The sequence below is a fragment of the Erythrolamprus reginae genome, chromosome Z (assembly GCF_031021105.1).
Source record: "Erythrolamprus reginae isolate rEryReg1 chromosome Z, rEryReg1.hap1, whole genome shotgun sequence".
In the NCBI taxonomy this organism is placed as follows: domain Eukaryota; kingdom Metazoa; phylum Chordata; class Lepidosauria; order Squamata; family Dipsadidae; genus Erythrolamprus; species Erythrolamprus reginae.
In genome coordinates this window covers 147,194,363-147,212,730 of record NC_091963.1, presented here as the reverse complement: position 1 = coordinate 147,212,730, position 18,368 = coordinate 147,194,363, and the positions used below count along the sequence as shown (strand labels likewise).

Here is an 18,368-nt window from a genome sequence, read left to right as displayed (position 1 = left end):
CCCCCCCCCCCTCGGTCCCCTCTCCCCTCCTCCGCCTTCTCCTCCCGGAGAAAAAACGGGAGGGGGGGAGACCCATCTTCGCCCTTCCCCCGCCCCCAAAAGACGGCCGCAGACTCTCCGCTTGCCCAGGTAAACTCCGGCCGCGTTTTGGCCGCTGCTTTTTCTTTTTCTTTGGGGCAAAAATCTTCGCTTCTCGAAGGAAGAACGAACGGGGTTGGGGGGGGGGGGGTTGTAGGCTCTCATCTGCGCCTACTTTTCCCAGGTCTTTCCAACGGAGACCTTCAACCCCCCCCCCCCCCCTGTTTAAGCCAACAAAGTCCAGTACGTAGATTTGGGGTGGGGTGGGGGGAGTTTTCGAAGGTGGGGGGCGGACTACTCTTTCCCCACGGATCCAATCCGGTCTTAGAGGGAGGGTCTCTCTCTCTCCAAATCCAACCCCCCCCCCAGGTTTCCACAGTATGGGGCATAATCTCCCCTCCCCCAAGAAAAAAATCCGGTGCAGAAAGGAAAGAAGGAACAGGAGAAAGAAAGAAAGAAAGAAAGAAAGAAAGAAAGAAAGAAGGGAAAGGGGTAGGAAGAATGAGAAAACGTAAAGAAAAAGAGAAGGGATGGAGGGAGAATGAGAAAGAAAAGGCAGTAAGGGAGAGAGGGAGGGGAACGCGGAGGAGGAGATGGTAGGAAGGAAGGAAGAAGGAGGAGGGAAGTGGAAGAGGAAGGGAAGGAGGAAGGAGGAAAGGAAATATGGATTGCGGAGGGATCAACCATGGTAGGAAGGAGGGAAGAATAATCAAAAGGAAGGAAATGATGGGAGGAAAGGGAAAAAGAAAAGGAGGAGAAGGAAGGAAAAGGTAATAGAATAAAACAAGAAAAATGAGAGGGCGGGATCAGAAGGAAGAAATGAGGGAAAGAAAGGAATAATCAGAATCAATCAATCAATCAATCAATCAATACATCTATAAATCCTCCTTCCTTCCATCATGTATCTATTATCTCTACATCATATATTTCTCTTTATCTACTACATCATCTGTCTATCATTATCTTCCTCTCTATGTTCCTTCTTTTCTTCTAACATTTATCTATCTCTTATATCTATCTATTGCATCATTTGTCTGTCTGTCTGTCTGTCTGTCTACCTTCCTTCCTTCCTTCCTACCTACCTACCTACCTTCTTACCTACCTATCTCTATCTATTGTTATCCATCTAGCTAGCTATGCATCTACCTACCTACCTACCTACCTACCTATCTATCTATCTCTCATTATCCATCTATCTATGCATCTACCTACTTACCTATCTACCTATCATTATCCATCTAACTATGATCTACCTATCTACCTACCTACCCATCCATCTATCCATCCATCCATCTATCTTCCTACCTACCTACCTACCTATCTATCTTTATCCATCTAGCTATGCATCTACCTACCTACCTATCTACCTACCTACCTATCTACCTATCTATCTATCATTATCCATCTAGCTAGCTATGCATCTACCTACCTACCTACCTACCTATCTTTATCCATCTAGCTATGCATCTACCTACCTACCTACCTACCTATCTATCTATCTATCTATCTATCTTTATCCATCTAGCTATGCATCTACCTACCTACCTACCTATCTATCTTTATCCATCTAGCTATGCATCTACCTACTTACCTACCTACCTATCTACCTACCTATCTACCTACCTATCTATCTACCTACCTATCTACCTACCTATCTACCTATCTATCTATCATTATCCATCTAGCTAGCTATACATCTACCTACCTACCTACCTACCTTCCTATTTTAATTCCCTTCCAGGTACAACTGGCAGTCATGCGCTGGTGGGTGGTTTTGCTTTTCGTGGCAGCCGCATGGGCTGTGGGTGCCCACGCCAAGAGGTGCAACAAAGCACTTTGTGCCAGTGACGTCAGCAAGTGTTTGCTGCAGGTAAGGTGTTGCGACCAGCAAGCTACGGCTGTGATCCGGGTGCAAACACTTAGGTTTGAGAAACAAATGAGTAGCAATTACAGGTAGTCCTCGACTTACGACCACAATTGAGCCCAAAATATTTGTCGCTAAGGAAGACATTTATTAAAGTGAGATTTGCCCCATTTTACGACTTTGCTTGACCCGTTTGTTCAGTGAATCCCCCCAGTTGTTAAGTTTCATAACATGGTCATTAAGCGAACCTGGTTCCCTGCCTTGACTTTGCCTGTCAGAAGATCACAAAAGGAGATCACATGACAATCATAAATATAAACCAATTGTCAAGCATCCAAATGTAAACCATGTCACCATTGCAAGCTGCAATGGTCATAAGAGTGAACAACGGTCGTAGTTCGCTTTCCCTCCCAACTTCAAACGGTCGAACTACTAAACGGTCGTATGTTTGAGGACTGCTGGTGATTTCAGTTTTGTCGTTTGGGACGTCTCTCTTTCGGTGAACGCAGAAGCCTGAATTTTTTGGGGGAAGAAAGCTGACATTGCCATAACCAATTATTTTGGCAACTTCTCTTAACAGGAAATGTGCCAGTGCAAAGACAACCGTACCCGTTGCTGTCGGCAGTGCGCGTTCTGCCTGGCTAAACTCTGGCAGCCTTGCTGTGACTGCGTAGGTGAGATGATTTGCCCTCTGGCTGGGAAAGGGAGAAGGGTGGGTGACGCAGGAAACGGGGATTTTCCTACCCCTGTGATGGCGAACTTATGGCACGTATGCCACAGGTGGCATGCAGAGCCATGTGCGCAGGCATGCAAGTCATTTTCCTAGCTTAGCTCCAGTGTGCATTTGTGCGCCACCCAGCTGATTTTCAGCTGGCTCCGCCCCTCTCAGGAGTCCACGCAGCCTGTTTTGGACACCAGGTAAGTACAGAGTTTGCATTGAGGCTCTGGGAAGCCTTTTCTGGTCTCTGGGATAATAACAATAAAAACAATAACAATAACAAGCGTGCCAAGTACCGCATAAGCCAGTGAAAGTGGTCTCAGTGGTACTTGGCACGCTGGGCGCAGTGCCAAAGGATCTCAGTGGACATTTAAAAACCATTGGAATTGACAAAATCTCCATCTGTCAATTGCAAAAGGCCGCTTTACTGGGATCGGCAAACATAATTCGCCGCTACATCACGTAGTCCTAGGTACTTGGGAAGCGCCCGACTGGTGATGAAATATGAAATCCAGCATAGTGATCTCGTTTGCTGTGTTGTACTGACATAATAATAATAATAATAATAATAATAATAATAATAATAATAATAATAATAATAATAATAATACGCGTGCCAAGTACTGCATAAGCCAGTGAAAGTGGTCTCAGTGGTACTTGGCACGCTGGGTGCAGTGCCAAAGGATCTCAGCGGACATTTAAAAACCATCAGAATTGACAAAATCTCCATCTGTCAATTGCAAAAGGCCGCTTTACTGGGATCGGCAAACATAATTCGCCGCTACATCACGTAGTCCTAGGTACTTGGGAAGCGCCCGACTGGTGATGAAATATGAAATCCAGCCTAGCGATCTCATTTGCTGTGTTGTATTGATATAATAATAATAAAAACAACAACAACAACTGTTGTTGTTGTTGTTGTTGTTATTATTATTATTATTATTATTATTTAGATTTGTATGCTGCCCCTCTCCGAAGACTCGGGGCGGCTCACAACATAATACACAATGTACAAATCCAATATTAAAAACAGAATAAAACCCTTATCATAAAAATCTATAAAAAATAAAATGAAATTAAGTCTCTAAAGAAATTAAGAAATTAAAAAAACGTAAGGCAGGGATATAGAAAATTACACCAAATAGATAAGATAAATATAGGTGTAAAGACGCAGCAGAATAAAAAAAAGAAAGCTAGAAAAAAAGCCCCAAATTTTCATTGCTAAGCAAGAAACTTGTTCGGTTGGGTTTTTCCCCATTTTACGACCTTCCTTATTCCATCGTAAGTGAATCTCTGTGCTTTTTAAGTTCAGTCACGGGGTTAAGAAGCGAATCTGGCTTTCCTGCTTGACTTTTGCTTGTCAGAAAGTCAGAAATGGGGATTCACATTCTCTGAGGATGCCATGACCATAATAAAAAATACATGTGCTGGTTCTCGGGGGTCCGAATTTTGATCGTATGACAGCAGAAACATTGCAACCATTGGGAGGCCCAATACTAAGTTGTTGTTTTTTCTCCCAGCCCCATTGTAACTTTGAATGATCACTAAGTGGATGATTAAGTCAGTTTTTCAATTTTATTGAAAGAGCAGTAGATGCTTGGAACAAATTTCCAGCAGACGTGGTTGGTAAATCCACAGTAACTGAATTGAAACGTGCCTGGGATAAACATAGATCCATTGTAAGATAAAATACAGGAAATAGTATAAGGGCAGACTGGATGGACCAGGAGGTCTTTTTCTGCCGTCAGTCTTCTATGTTTCTATCAGTCAATCAGAATAGAGAATAGAGTAGAATAAAGAATGGAATGGAACAAAAATATGGAATAGAAAGGAAAAGAAAAGGAAAAAATGAATACAAAAGAAAAGAAAATGGAAAAGAAAAGGGAATGGAATAGAAAATGGGATGGGATAGGATAGAATAGAAAATTGAAAATATGGAATGGAGTAGAGAAGAACAGAACAGAACAAACAGAATAAGAACAAGAATAGAATACATTCATTTAGAATAGAAGAAAATGGAACAGAATAAGGGACCCCAGATGTATTCTAGTCCAGCCCCTTGCTCAAGCAGGAGACCCTACCTATGCTAGCCGGGACCGCCTTCTGCCGCACGAATCCCACCGACCGATTAGGTCCCACAGAGTTGGCCTTCTCCGGGTCCCGTCGACTAAACAATGTCGTTTGGCGGGTCCCAGGGGAAGAGCCTTCTCTGTGGTGGCCCCGACTCTGGAACCAGCTGCCCCCAGAGATTAGAACTGCCCCCACCCTCCTTGCCTTTCGTAAACTCCTTAAAACCCACCTTAAAACTCCTTAAAACTTTGCCGCCAGGCATGGGGGAATTGAGATATATCCCCCAGGCCTATACAATTTACATATGGTATGTTTATGTGTATGTCTGCTTAATAACGGGGTTTTTTAAATGTTTTTAAATTATTAGATTTGTCATGAATTGTTTTATTGCTGTTGTGAGCCGCCCCCAGTCTACGGAGAGGGGCGGCATACAAATCAAATCAAATAAATAAAATAAAATAATAATAAAATAAAATAAAATAAAATAAAATTTCAGACAAATGGCTGTCTAATCTCTTTAAAAACCTCCAGTGATGGAGCACACACAACTTCTAGTGGCAAGCTGTTCCATTGGTGAATTGTGACTCTTCTTACCATTTGTGAGTTTCTGACAATGGCAGGCTTCCACTTTTAAAAATGTGGCAAGAAAGGTTATACAACACAGGGCAAAATTCGCTGTCCTGCTTAACGGTGGAAATTTTGGGCTCAACTGTGGTCGGATGTGGAGAACCGCCTGTCATTCAAATGTCCTTTGTTCCTCGCCCATTTTCTCCTCCTTGTCGTCTCCTCTCAAGGTCTGTGTGATGAACGCATTTCATCCGCTTCCCACCCGGCCCAACGAAGTTCCATGCATGATTTGGTGTCTCCGGTACCATCCCTGTTCCGGGCCCTCCTGGCGCTCTCCAATAACCACCCTGCTCTCGGCTGGAGCATCGTGACCCTGTCGTTAGAAGAGGAACTTCGGCAAAACCACGTGGATACCGGACACCTTCTGCTGGGACCGCATACAGGTATGACCAGAGAGGGAGGAGCATGAAGAGTAGGGGGCCTTGGAGTTCTTCTAGCACACGTGTATGTGCCCACATCCATTCCCTCCCGCATCCCCAGACATGCGCCCTCCCTGCACTGCCCCTGTGCACATCCCTCCCCTTTCCCGTGCAAGCATACAAGTCTCATAAGACCATAAGAGCATAAGAGCCATGCTGAATTGGGCCAAAGCCCATCGAGTCCAGCATTCTGTGTCCCACAGTGGCCCGCCAATTGTCCATGGGGTCTTGAGCAGAAAGAGAAGGCAAGACCCTCCCTTTCCCCTGACCCCCAACAAATGGTACCCAAGGGAACCCTGCCTGCCTCAACCAACATAGAGGCAGCACATGGACATCCGTTTCAATAACCACCATGGATACACTTGGCATCCATGAATCTGTCTAATCCTGCCTTTAAGGTCTCCAGGCTGACAGCTGTCACGACCTCTTCTGGAAGGGAATTCCATAAACCAAGGACCCTCTGGGTGAAGAAATATTTCCCTTGATTTGTCCTCACTTTCTTACCTACCGTGTTTCCCCGAAAATAAGACACTGTCTTATATTAATTTTTGCTCCAAATGTTGTGCTACGTCTTATTTTTGGGGGGTGCCTTATATTTCTCAAATAAGACAAATTCACAGGCAGAAAAGCTGACACCCCCAAAGAAAGTGTACCATACGGTACACTGATTACAGTGTCAGTATGGCACCCACACACACAAACGACGGCACTTATATGGTACAACAGTATACTCCCGCTATTGCAGCCTCCGGCCACCAGAGGAACTACAGTCTACGCACTGTAGTGGAGACTGTAATGGCGGTGAGACAGCAGCAGACTGTGTCTGCTGTACTAGACGGTACAAAGCGATGGAAGGGGCCAGCAGGGGACACCACATTATTACTGTACCACTCTGAACAGCTTTGAATGGTACCGTATGTTTTTCCACCGTACCGTATGTAAATTTGACTACGCCTTATTTTCGGGGGGGGGTTGCCTTATATTAGCAAATTCTGCAAAACCTGACATGCCTTACTTTCGGGGTACGTCTTATTTTTGGGAAAACAGGGTATGAGCTTTAGGGAGGGCCCCCTCGTCCTAGTATTGTCTGATAGAGAAAAGAATTTTTCGCTATCTACCTTTTCTATCCCATGCATGATTTTATACACTTCGATCCAGTCACGCCTCACTGAAGCCTGCAACGGTGAAAAACAGGCACTCCGGAACCCTCTGGGAAAATTTCCTGAAGCCCGGAGTGTGAAAAACAGCACAACAGGCAGACACGAGGTCCATTTTTCCAAATTTCTGATTTGCCCATTTTTGGTTCATGAAAAGCTTCCGGAGAGCAAAACGGCCTTCCTCAAGGCCCAAAACCAGCTGACTAGTGACACATGCGCACTGGAACTGACATATGGAGAAGTCTCCTTTTCCCTCTGATGTGGCTCTGCACGCCACCTATGGCCCACATGCCATAGGTTTGCCATTACAGCCCTATATAGCATTTCAAACAAATGGTTGTCCAATCTCTTTTTAAAAACCTGCAGTGTTCGAGCAACCACAACTTCCGAAGGCAACTTCTGTTCCATTGGTTGATTGTTCGGTCTGGGAATTTCTCCTTATTTCTGGGTTGGTTCTCTCCTTGGTGAGTTTCCATCCATTATTCCTTGTCTGGCCTTCAGGTGCTTTGAAAAATAGCTCGATTCCCCCCCCCTTCTTTACGGCAGCCCCTCAAATAATGGAAGACTATTATCCTGTCCTTCTTTTCATTAAACTAGACATTCTCAGTTCCAGCATCATGCTTTAGCCCCCAGCCTCCTAATCATTTTCTCTGCACTCTTTCCAGTATCTCAACATCTTCTTTTTTTCACTATACTATAAGGGAAGTGTTTTTATTAGGAAAGTGAACCCAAGAACAAGGGGACACATTCTGAAGTTAGTTGGGGGAAAGATCAGAAGCAACGTGAGAAAATATTATTTTACTGAAAGAGTGGTAGATCCTTGGAACAAACTTCCGGCAGACGTGGTAGATAAATCCACAGTAACTGAATTTAAAGATGCCTGGGATAAACATAGATCCATCCTAAGATAAAATACAGGAAATAGTATAAGGGCAGACTAGATGGACCAGGAGGTCTTTTTCTGCCGTCAGACTTCTATGTTTCTATGTTTCTATAATGGTAACCAAACTAAGGAGAAATTTTCTGATAGAACAATTAATAAGTGGAACCGCTTGCCTGCAGAAGTTATAAATGCTCCCTGTCTGAAGGTTTTTAATAACCTTTCAGCTGTGGCGAGGGGGGCGTTTGCCCAGGTTCACCTGGTGCACCAGTTGTGGCCCTATCTGGACCGGGAGTCACTGCTCACAGTCACTCCTGCCCTCATCACCTCAAGGTTCGACTACTGTAACGCTCTCTACATGGGGCTACCTTTGAAAAGTGTTCGGAAACTTCAGATCGTGCAAAATGCAGCTGCGAGAGCAATCATGGGCTTTCCCAAAAATGCCCATGTCACACCAACACTCCGCAGTCTGCATTGGTTGCCGATCAGTTTCTGGTCACAATTCAAAGTGTTGGTTATGACCTATAAAGCCTTTCATGGCATCGGACCCGAATATCTCCGGGACCGCCTTCTGCCGCACGAATCCCAGCAACCGGTTAGGTCCCACAGAGTTGGCCTTCTCCGGGTCCCCTCGACTAAGCAATGTTGTTTGGTGGGACCCAGGGGAAGAGCCTTCTCTATGGCGGCCCCGACCCTCTGGAACCAGCTCTCCCCAGAGATCAGAATTGCCCCCACCCTCCTTGCCTTTCGTAAGCTCCTTAAAACCCACCTCTGTCATCAGGCATGGGGGAATTGAGATACTTTTCCCCCCCAGGCCTATACAATTTATGCATGGTATATTTGTGTGCATGTTTGGTTTTTAATAAGGGTTTTTAGTTATTTTAAATATTAGATTTGTTATATGTTGTTTTATTATTGTTGTTAGCCGCCCCGAGTCTACGGAGAGGGGCGGCATACAAATCTAATAAATAAATAAATAAATAAATAAATAAATAAATAAATAAATAAATAGATAAATAAAGAGAGAGAGAGAGAGAAAGAAAGAAAGAAAGAAAGAAAGAAAGAAAGAAAGAAAGAAAGAAAGAAAGAGGTTGGACAGCCATTTTGTTGGAAATGGGCTAAGGTCTTCAGATCGTGCAGAATGCAGCTGCGAGAGCAGTCATGGGCTTTCCCAAATATGCCCATGTTTCACCATCACTCCGCAGTCTGCATTGGTTGCCGATCAATTTCCGGTCACAATTCAAAGTGTTGGTTATGACCTTTAAAGCCCTTCATGGCGCTGGACCAGAATACCTCCGAGACCGCCTCCTGCCGCACGAATCCCAGCGACCGATTAGGTCCCACAGAGTGGGCCTCCTCCGGGTCCCGTCAACTAAACAATGTCGGTTGGCGGGCCCCAGGGGAAGAGCCTTCTCTGTGGTGGCACCGGCCCTCTGGAACCAACTCCCCCCGGAGATTAGAACTGCCCCTACTCTTCCTGCCTTCCGTAAACTCCTTAAAACCCACCTTTGCCGTCAGGCATGGGGGAACTGAAACATCTCCCCCCTGGGCATGTTTAATTTATATATGGTATGCTTGTGTGTATGTCTGTTAGTATATGGGGTCTTTTTTAAATCTTTAAATATTTTAAATTGTCAGATTATTTATGATTTGTTTCCACGTGTTGTGAGCCGCCCCGAGTCTTCGGAGAGGGGCGGCATACAAATCTAAGTAATAAATAAATAAATAAATAATAATAAATAAAGGTCTCCTGCTTGAGCAAGGGTTAGACTAGAAGACCTCTAAGCTCCCTCCCAACTCTGTGATTCAGTTATCAACCTTCCTCTTTCTCGTTGGCAGACCTGGCACATCCGGATCCGGATACCGCAAAGGGCCCGAATGCAACAGCACCAGTTTGCCAGTCCATTTACTTCAACGACTGCCTGTCCATGAGCCGCTGCCGCGCAGCCTGCCAGTCAGTGGGCGCTTGGCGCTACCGCTGGTTTCACAGCGCCTGCTGCCAATGCCTGGGGCCGGACTGCCAGGGCTACGGGAGTGCCCACGCCAATTGCTCCAACTGCCAGGACTGAGCGGTGTTGCTTTCTCCTTCTCCGACTCGCAGAGCGTCGCACAGCCTCCCCCTCCCTGCAAACCGCATGCCGCCATTACAGGAAGTCCTCGACTTAACAACCGCAATGGTCAATGCCCAACATTTATGTTGTTAAGCGAGGCATTTGTTAAATTGAGTTTCGCCCTGTTTTACGACCTTTCTTGCCCCCGGTCGTTAAGCGACACGCCGCAGTTGGTAAGTGAGTAACGTGGCTGTTAAGTGAATCCGCCATTCCCGTTGAGAAGGTCGCAAAAGGGGATCACACAACCTTGGTTGGGACACAACAAGAGTCCTAAGTATGAATACGCAGCCAGGCCTTGGAATTTTGACCACAGGGGGCTGTTACAAAGGTCATTAAGTGTGAAACGCGGTCATAAGTCAGGTTTTTTTAGTTCCATTGTCACTTTGAACAGTCACTAAATGAATTAATGTAAGTCGAGGACTTAGCTGTACTGCTTCCTGCTTTTTCCAAACCCAGATATTTTCAGCAGCCAGGACAATTTGGTGGGGGGACAAAAGACCCCTGCCCAGTCTGGTCTTTCCCTCTGCAACTGGGGATCCATCTGTCTTGCGACCCCCATCTCGTATTTTTTTCTTTCCTTCAAACCCCCCCCCCCCAATTTTTTCTAAATCAGCTGACATCAGCCCTGTGCGCAAATCCTCGAATCCTTCCTTTTCAATGATAAAATATCTTTGTAGTATTTTGTAGTAATAAAAATAATGGGGGAAACATGGCTGCCTGATGTGGGTTAACTTTAAGAGGGAATTTATTTATTTATTTATTCATTCATTCATTCATTCATTCATTCATTCATTTATTAAATTTGTATGCCGCCCCTCTCCGCAGACTCAGGGCAGCTCACAACAGCAACAGAAAACAATATATAATACAAATTAAATAATTAGAAAGCTAAAAACCCATAATTAAAAAATAAACATGCACACAACATGCCATACATAAACAGCATAGGCCTGGGGAAGATATTTCAGTTCCCCCATGCCTGACGGCAGAGGTGGGTTTTAAGGAGTTTGCGGAAGGCAAGGAGGGTGGGGGCAGTTCTAATCTCAGGGGGGAGCTGGTTCCAGAGGGTCGGGGCCGCCACAGAGAAGGCTCTTCCCCTGGGACCCGCCAAATGACATTGTTTAGTCGACAGGATCCGGAGAAGGCCAACTCTGTGGGACCTAATCGGTCGCTGGGATTCGTGAGGCAGAAGGTGGTCCTGGAGATATTCTGGTCTGATGCCATGAAGGGCTTTATAGGTCAAGAATTTGTGGTTCCGACTAACCCACAGGTCAATCGGAGCTGTTTGGAACATGTTTCTGGGTTTAGCGAGTTGTGAGAACATCACCCGCTTGCTGTCATCATAGTTTAAAACAGTTAAAAGGGGCTTATTGAGCAGAGATGCTCCTGGGGGATCGGATGGAAGGTGCCAGCTTGACTTTTTTTATTTTTTGCCAAAATGGAGCTTGCTGCTAAGGGAGGAACAGAGGCAATGTGAGGAAGGGTACATATTGTATGAATGAATTGTTCTCTCTGGATTCCCTCTAACAGTGGCTGCAGAAACACTGTCCTCTCTAGATCAGTGTTTCTCAACTTTGGCAACTTATTTATTTATTTATTAGATTTGTATGCTGCCCCTTTCCGCAGACTCGGGGCGGCTCACAACAATAACAAAAACAATGTATCACAAATCTAATATTAAAAAGTCTCTAAAAAATCCCTTATTTAAGAAACAAGACACACACACAAGCATACCATTCATAAACTATATAGGCCTGGGGGAGATGTCTCAGTTCCCCCATGCCTGACGGCAGAGGTGGGTTTTAAGAAGTTTGCGAAAGGCAAGGAGGGTGGGGGCAATCCTAATCTCTGGGGGGAGCTGGTTCCAGAGGGTCGGGGCCGCCACAGAGAAGGCTCTTCCCCTGGGTCCCACCAGACGACATTGTTTAGTTGACAGGACCCGGAGAAGGCCCACTCTGTGGGACCTAACTGGTCGCTGGGATTCGTGCGACAGAAGGCGGTCCCGGAGATATTGTGGCCCGATGCCATGAAGGGCTTGAATTCCCAGAATTCCCTTAGCCAGGAATTCTGGGAGTTGAAGTCCAAATATCTTCAAGTTGCCAAGGTTGGGAAACACTGATCTAGATTAAGAGTCTCCAAAGGTGGCAACTTTTAAGATGTTGGCCTTTCTGGTTCCCAGAATTCCTGTAAGCCTTGCTGAGTAACTTTAAGACGGGTGGACTCCAGTTCCCAGAGTTCCTCAGACAATTGTGCTTTAAGGTGGGTGGACTTCAATTCCCAGAGTTCCTCAGTCATGCTGAGGAACTTTAAGATGGGTGGACTTCAGTTCCCAGAATTCCTGAGCCAGTCATGCTTTAAGGTGGGTGGACTTCAATTCCTAGAGTTCCTCAACTAGGATTGCTAAGGGAATTCTGGGAATTGAAGTCCACCTGTCTTACAGTGGCCCAGTTTGTAGAGCCCTGCTCTAGAGATCAATATATGTGGACTTCAACTCCCAGAATTCCTCAGCCAGTCCACCCGTTATGGTCCTAAGTTGAGTTGGTCACAAAAATGCATTATCCATGTGACTGAGCCAATTTTATGTCCTTTTTGCAGTTGTCATTAAGTGAATGCCACATTCATTAAACAATCTCATTGTTCGCAATTGAGCATTTTACCCCAAACCAGAAGTAAATAGTACTATAGGGTTTTTTTCTCAAAAATGTCATGAAACACAGTGGAACGAACACAGGACATTAAAGTGTCCTGTAATGCAGTGTTTCCCAACCTTGGCAACTTTAAGATATCTGGACTTCAACTCCCAGAATTCTAATAATAATAATAATAATAATAATAATAATAATAATAATAATAATAATAATAATAATAATAATAATAATAATAGTAAGTCTTCGGAGAGGGGTGGCATACAAATTTAATAAATCTAGTAATATGGTAAATGATTTAGCTTTACTAGATAAATGGTCAAAGCAATGGAAACTGCAGTTTAATGTTTCCAAATGTAAAATAATGCACTTGGGGAAAAGGAATCCTCAATCTGAGTATTGTATTGGCAGTTCTGTGTTAGCAAAAACTTCAGAAGAAAAGGATTTAGGGGTAGTGATTTCATGAATGGGAGAAAAGATATATAAAATATAGGAGATACTAGGGATTTGTAATGATTTTAAAAAATTGTTCTTTTAAATATTGTTTTTATTTGTTGTAAGCGCTCAGGATATCCTTGAGGAGGCATAAATTAGATAAATAAATATATAGGTGTAGGGACTCCTGCTTGAACGGGGGGGGGGGGGCGGGACGGACTAGATGACCTACAAGGTCCCTTCCAATTCTAGTAATTAATGTAATCTTATATAATCTAGCAACAATAGCAGCGCCGGGTTATCCTCTTTAGACGCGTTACTCAGATCCTCTCTTAACGCAGGGACCTGTTGCACGCCCGAAACGGCTCGTTCCGACAATCCGCAAAACCCCGAGTTCCCTAACCCCGCTTGAGCTCGAATGCACAGGCAGTCAAGAAGGGATTCGGGGAAGGAAGGTTGGTTTCCTCCGCCTCCCCGGCTTGGAAGCGCCGACGCTCCATCCGCCCCGCCGTGAACGTTCCGGAACGTGTGAAGGCACAATGAGCCCTTGGAGCGCGTGCAGAGCGCTGAACGGCCCGGAGCCTCCCGTGGCCGGGCGCTCGGGGCTCCTCCAGCCAATGGCAGCCGGCCCAGCCTCTCCCGCGCCCGGCCAGCCAGCGCCCCCTCGCCAAGCGGAGACCCGGAGCGCGGGCGAGCGGTGGGTGAGTGGCCCGGGGAGACCTTGCCGGGCGGCCCCAAGCTTCTCCTCCACCGGCCGGCGCCCTTGCGCGCGCTCCGCTTGTTCTCTTCTCCCTTCCGCCTTTCCCCCCCTAACGGCGCCTGCTTCGCCCCGCTTCCTCCGCGGCCTTTGTTTCCCTGGCCCCGAACACCCGGGACTGGGAAGGGGGAGAGAAAAAAAGCGGATCGGCGGTGGCCTTAGCTGGGCGACCGCCCGGCCATCGGTAGGGAGGCTCTTAAAAAGTGGGGTGGCGGGGTGGGGGAAGAGCCCAGAGGCCGTGCAACATGGGTCCCGGTGTTAAGAGTACGGGGGAACAGGACAAAGGGACGGCGGGGAGGAAGGGCAAGGCCACGGGGGGGGGGGGAGTTGAAGAGGCCTCTCTTTCGAAGAAGGGAAAAGTGGGCGATGGGGAGGAAGCAGGTTTTTGGGGGGCAGGGGAAGCGTGGGTCTCGCGAAAGGGAAGCTTGCTTTCGCGGAGGCGCGTGGTTAGCGGCAACGTGTCCTCTCTCTCTCTCTTTTCCTGGGGCTGGGACGCAAATGTGTTGGGATTCACGATATACTGAGTGGCGTTCTTCACTGAGGACTGGCTCCTTAAGGTCCTCCCGCAAAGCCCAGGTTGGTTTGTTTTCTAAGGAAGGGAATAGGAAGAGCCCAATTCCAAGAGGTGGCGTAGAGGGAAGGAGGAAGGGGTGGGTGGGTGTGAACCACCTAAGGATTTGGGGTGGGGGTTGCACAGAGTAGGCTGGCATGGAGATTCGCATGGGGAGACCAGAGATGAGCCAATGAGATGGATGAATGTGCAGCTGTTTAGGGGAGCTCTTAAAAGTGTGTGTGTGGAGGGGGAGCAATCTTGGGGACACCAGAGCCCAGCATGCACAGCCACTCTCTGAGGGGAGCTGTTGAGAAGCAGTCTTGGGCAGTGTTCCCTCTAATTTTTTGGGGGGGTGGGCGGAAAAGTATAGTGTCTGAGCAGCAGTCCCCTCGGGACTGGGCGGCACAGAAATAATAAATAAATAAATAAACAAACAAACAAGTAAATAAAAAACCCACCCTGTTTTGCCTGAGAGAATTTCAAAATAAAATACTGTACTGTGTGTCTATAACAGTGAGCTCATCATAGGGCAACTCTATCAATATCAAAATGCCACTTAAATAGTTGAGCTAGTTTCAAACTAGATTTTGATTTTCTTTCTCTCTTCCTTACTCCCATTCTTTTTCTTTCTCTTTTCCTTCCTCTCTTTTTTCTATCTGTTTCTCTCTCTTCCTCTCTTCCTCTCTCTCTCCTTCCCTCTCGGCTTCTGGGCAGGTTTGGAAAACTCTGAGTTGATGATGATTTTTAAGTGAGCGATTGCTCATTGCTCAGCTTAGAGAGAACTATGGTCTTGGGACACCAGAGTCCAGCATGCACAGCCAATCTATGAGGGGAGCTGTGGAAAAGCAGACTTGGGGCAGCAAAGCCCAGCATGCACAGCCGCTCTCGGAGGGGAGCTGTTGAGAAGCAGTCTTGGGACACCAGAGTCCAGCATGCACAGCCGCTCTCTGGTGATGCTGCTTTTCTCAAAGTTGGGCTTCTCTACTCCGTTTGAAAGAACCAGATCCCCCAAAAAAGTAAACGTAGTGCACAATTCTTTACACCTTGCTTGCCAAGAAGTAAGTCCTGTGCAGCAACTTGCAATAGGTAGCATCTTTCTCTCACGTAACTACTATCTCTTCCTGCTGCTGCTGGTTGATCTGCAATTAGGAAACCCATGGAACAAAGATGCTAGCTAACCCATTAGGCTAAAAACTCCAGCTTTACACAGCAAATATTGTCTGGCCTGTGTTGTGTTTGTCTGCAGCTGCTGCACGATTAATCCCCCATTTTACATAAAAAGCCTAGTCCTCAAGTTGCGACCGCCACGAAACTCAAAATTTTACATTGCCCAGCGAAACACTTGCTGAGCAAGCTTTGCGACTCGTTTTACGACTCTTCCTGCCACGTTCATTAAGTGAATTGCTGCAATCGTTAGATTAGTTAGCCCGGTTTTGAAGTGAATCAGATTTCCCCTTTGGCTTTGGCCAGGACACAAAAGGGGAATCCACGTGCGACTCCAAGATAACTGCAACGGTCATAAGTGTGAGTCAGTTGCCAAAGCATCCGAAGGTAAATCCCGTGACTGTGGGAGATGTTGCAACGGTCATAAGTCCGGGGTGGTGGTTCCTGAGTCACTTTTTTCAATGCCGTCGTAACTTTGGATGACACTAAATGAACTGTTGTAAGTGGAGGACTACCTCTATTACAGTGAAAGTGGAGAGGCCAGAAACGTGGCCTTTGTTTTGCATCAAGAGATATGTCCATCAAACATTGTGGTAGAAACCCTCTCTCATTCATTTTCACGGCCACTTTTGCTAAACTTTTCCGTGGGAAAAAGAAATTGCCAAAGGCATCCTGGATGGCATTTTTCATTTTTTAAGGAGGCTTTAAAAAAAAAAAAGATAAATATTTTAAGGGAGGTGAACTGAGGAAGCCAAAGATGGAGAGGAAGGTGGGGGGGAAAGCGAGAGGGCAAACTTAGAATAAGTCCTGGTGAGAAAGAAAACATTAGGACTCTGCCCCCCACACACATTCCTAGCCCCCGTCTCTCCCCTTCTTTCCTTAAAGAGCCAGCGTCCCTTGGTGTGAGAAACTCCGCCTCCTGTTTTCCCAGCGTGCCTTGCAGGGAATAGGAAAGAAAGAAGGAAGGAAACTCCTGAAGTGGGAGGGAGGAATAAAAAAAAAAAAAGTAAGTACAGTACAGCGTCCAGAATTCAGTGGAGAGATTTTAAGACGGGTGGGGCGAATGGCAAGACCGGGAGGGGAGGCCACTGAAGAAAGGTTTGTTGTTGGGGGGTGGGCACAAAGAAAGCATCCTTGAGGACGTTTGGGGCCGCAGAGCTTGGGGGGAAAAAGAGATTTTGCTGGTGTTTCACAGCTGATATCCTTCCAGAAATTCATCCAGGGTAGTTCCCATGCGCGCACACATGCACACACAAACACACGCACGGGGGGGGGGGGGGGAAATGTTCGCTCCTCCTGAAATGCATTTACTGAGCAAGATCCATTATTCCATTAGTGGCAGGATTTACTGAGAGGCTGTGGCTTTTGGGGGATGCTGCGAATGGAGCCGTTTCCCATGAATTTTGACTTCAGGCACCTCATTTACTCTTGTCATTTAAAGTGGCATTAATTGCCCCATTATTCCCATGTTATCTGTTTGCTAAGTTGAAGCCATCTGTTTTCTTTTTGCCATGGCTATTAAAGTGAAATTGGCTCTTCAGTCTGATTAGCACAACGGGCCTGGGTGCTGCATTTCGTTTCAATTTATTACCTCCCCAGGTTTTAAGTTCCTGGCTTATATAAATTATTGCGCTTTGAAACACCGTCAGTTCCTCCAAATAGACTCTCCAGATAAAAAAAGCTTCCAACAGATTTCAGGGGTGATGCGAAAAGAATACCAATAAGGCAGGGGGGGAATTGGCTTTAGCAAAAGGAATTTTGTGAATAGGAAGCTGGGACTGAATACTTTTGCCTCCTTTTCTATTGAAAGAATTGAAATAAAAGACCAACCGTTTGATTAATCAAGGTTTAATAAGCCAAATTAGAAACTGTAATTTATAAATTAATATACATTGAATGTTTCATGCTTCATGTTAAACCAAAAATCGCTCACATTTTAGCTTGGGGAGGGGTAATGTGAGATCTCTGGTTCTGTGTTAACATGGATAATGCGCAAAAATATATATTTTTTGCTCCAGAAACCTGTTAAGATTATGAGATATATATACAGTGGTACCTCAAGATACGAACCCCTCATCTTATGAACAACTCGTGATACGAACCCGGGGTTCAGAAAATTTTTGCCTCTTCTTACGAACTTTTTTCGAGTTACGAACTGGTGTTCGGAGACTGCTGGGAAGCCGCGCGGCTGTTTTAAAAGGTGACAGCCGGGTGGCGGGGCTTCCCAGAAGCCTCCCGAACGCCGGTTCGTAATTCGAACAAAGTTCGTAAGAAGAGGCAAAATTTTTCTGAACCCCGGGTTCGGAGGGGGGTGCTGGGAAGCCCCCCAGCTCGGCTGTCACCTTTTAAAACAGCCGCGCGGCTTCCCAGCTGTCTCCCGAAGCCGAACGTGGAAGTTCGGCTTTGGCGTTCGGCTTCAGGAGACAGCTGGGAAGCCGCACAGCTGTTTTAAAAGGTCGCAGCCGGCCTGGGGGGCTTCCCAGCACCCCCCAGAACCCCAAACCCGGGTTCGGGGGGGTGCTGGGAAGCCCCCCAGGCCGGCTGTCACCTTTTAAAACAGCCGCGCGGCTTCCCAGCAGTCACCGAAAGCCGTTTTTTTGCGGGGGGTTTTTTGGTTGCACGGATTAATTGACTTTACATTGTTTCCTATGGGAAACAATATTTCGTCTTATGAACCTTTCGTCTTACGAACCTTCTCCTTGCACCAATTAAGTTCGTATCATGAGGTATTACTGTATATGTTTTCGTAGATTTTCACGGGTATATGTACGTAGATTGTTCTGAGTTCGGGTTTTGCCCCGTGTAATATTTTGAATGTCTATGCGACATTTCGGTGAAATCACATTCACCATCATCAGGCTGATGTTGTAAGCTTCGTGCTCCTGTAAAT

At 46.1% G+C, this 18,368-nt stretch overlaps 1 protein-coding gene across 1 annotated transcript; it reads left to right on the top strand.

Annotated features, from left to right (window-relative positions):
- Positions 1 to 65: 65 nt before the first annotated feature.
- LOC139152967 (twisted gastrulation protein homolog 1-B-like) lies at positions 66 to 10,632 on the top strand. Its single transcript, XM_070726443.1, has 5 exons — positions 66 to 129; positions 1,820 to 1,948; positions 2,523 to 2,616; positions 5,525 to 5,740; positions 9,653 to 10,632. Exons 2-5 carry the CDS (start codon positions 1,835 to 1,837, stop codon positions 9,880 to 9,882), a joined length of 654 nt encoding a protein of 217 aa, XP_070582544.1. The 5' UTR covers positions 66 to 129; positions 1,820 to 1,834; the 3' UTR covers positions 9,883 to 10,632.
- The last annotated feature ends 7,736 nt before the right edge of the window (positions 10,633 to 18,368 follow it).

Coding starts and splice junctions, on each gene's coding strand:
- LOC139152967 (XM_070726443.1), top strand. CDS start 1,835: ATGCGCTGGTGGGTGGTTTTGCTTTTCGTGGCAGCCGCATGGGCTGTG. Junction 2,617..5,524: donor GCCTTGCTGTGACTGCGTAG/GTGAGATGATTT, acceptor TCTCCTCTCAAG/GTCTGTGTGATGAACGCATT. Junction 5,741..9,652: donor TCTGCTGGGACCGCATACAG/GTATGACCAGAG, acceptor TCTCGTTGGCAG/ACCTGGCACATCCGGATCCG.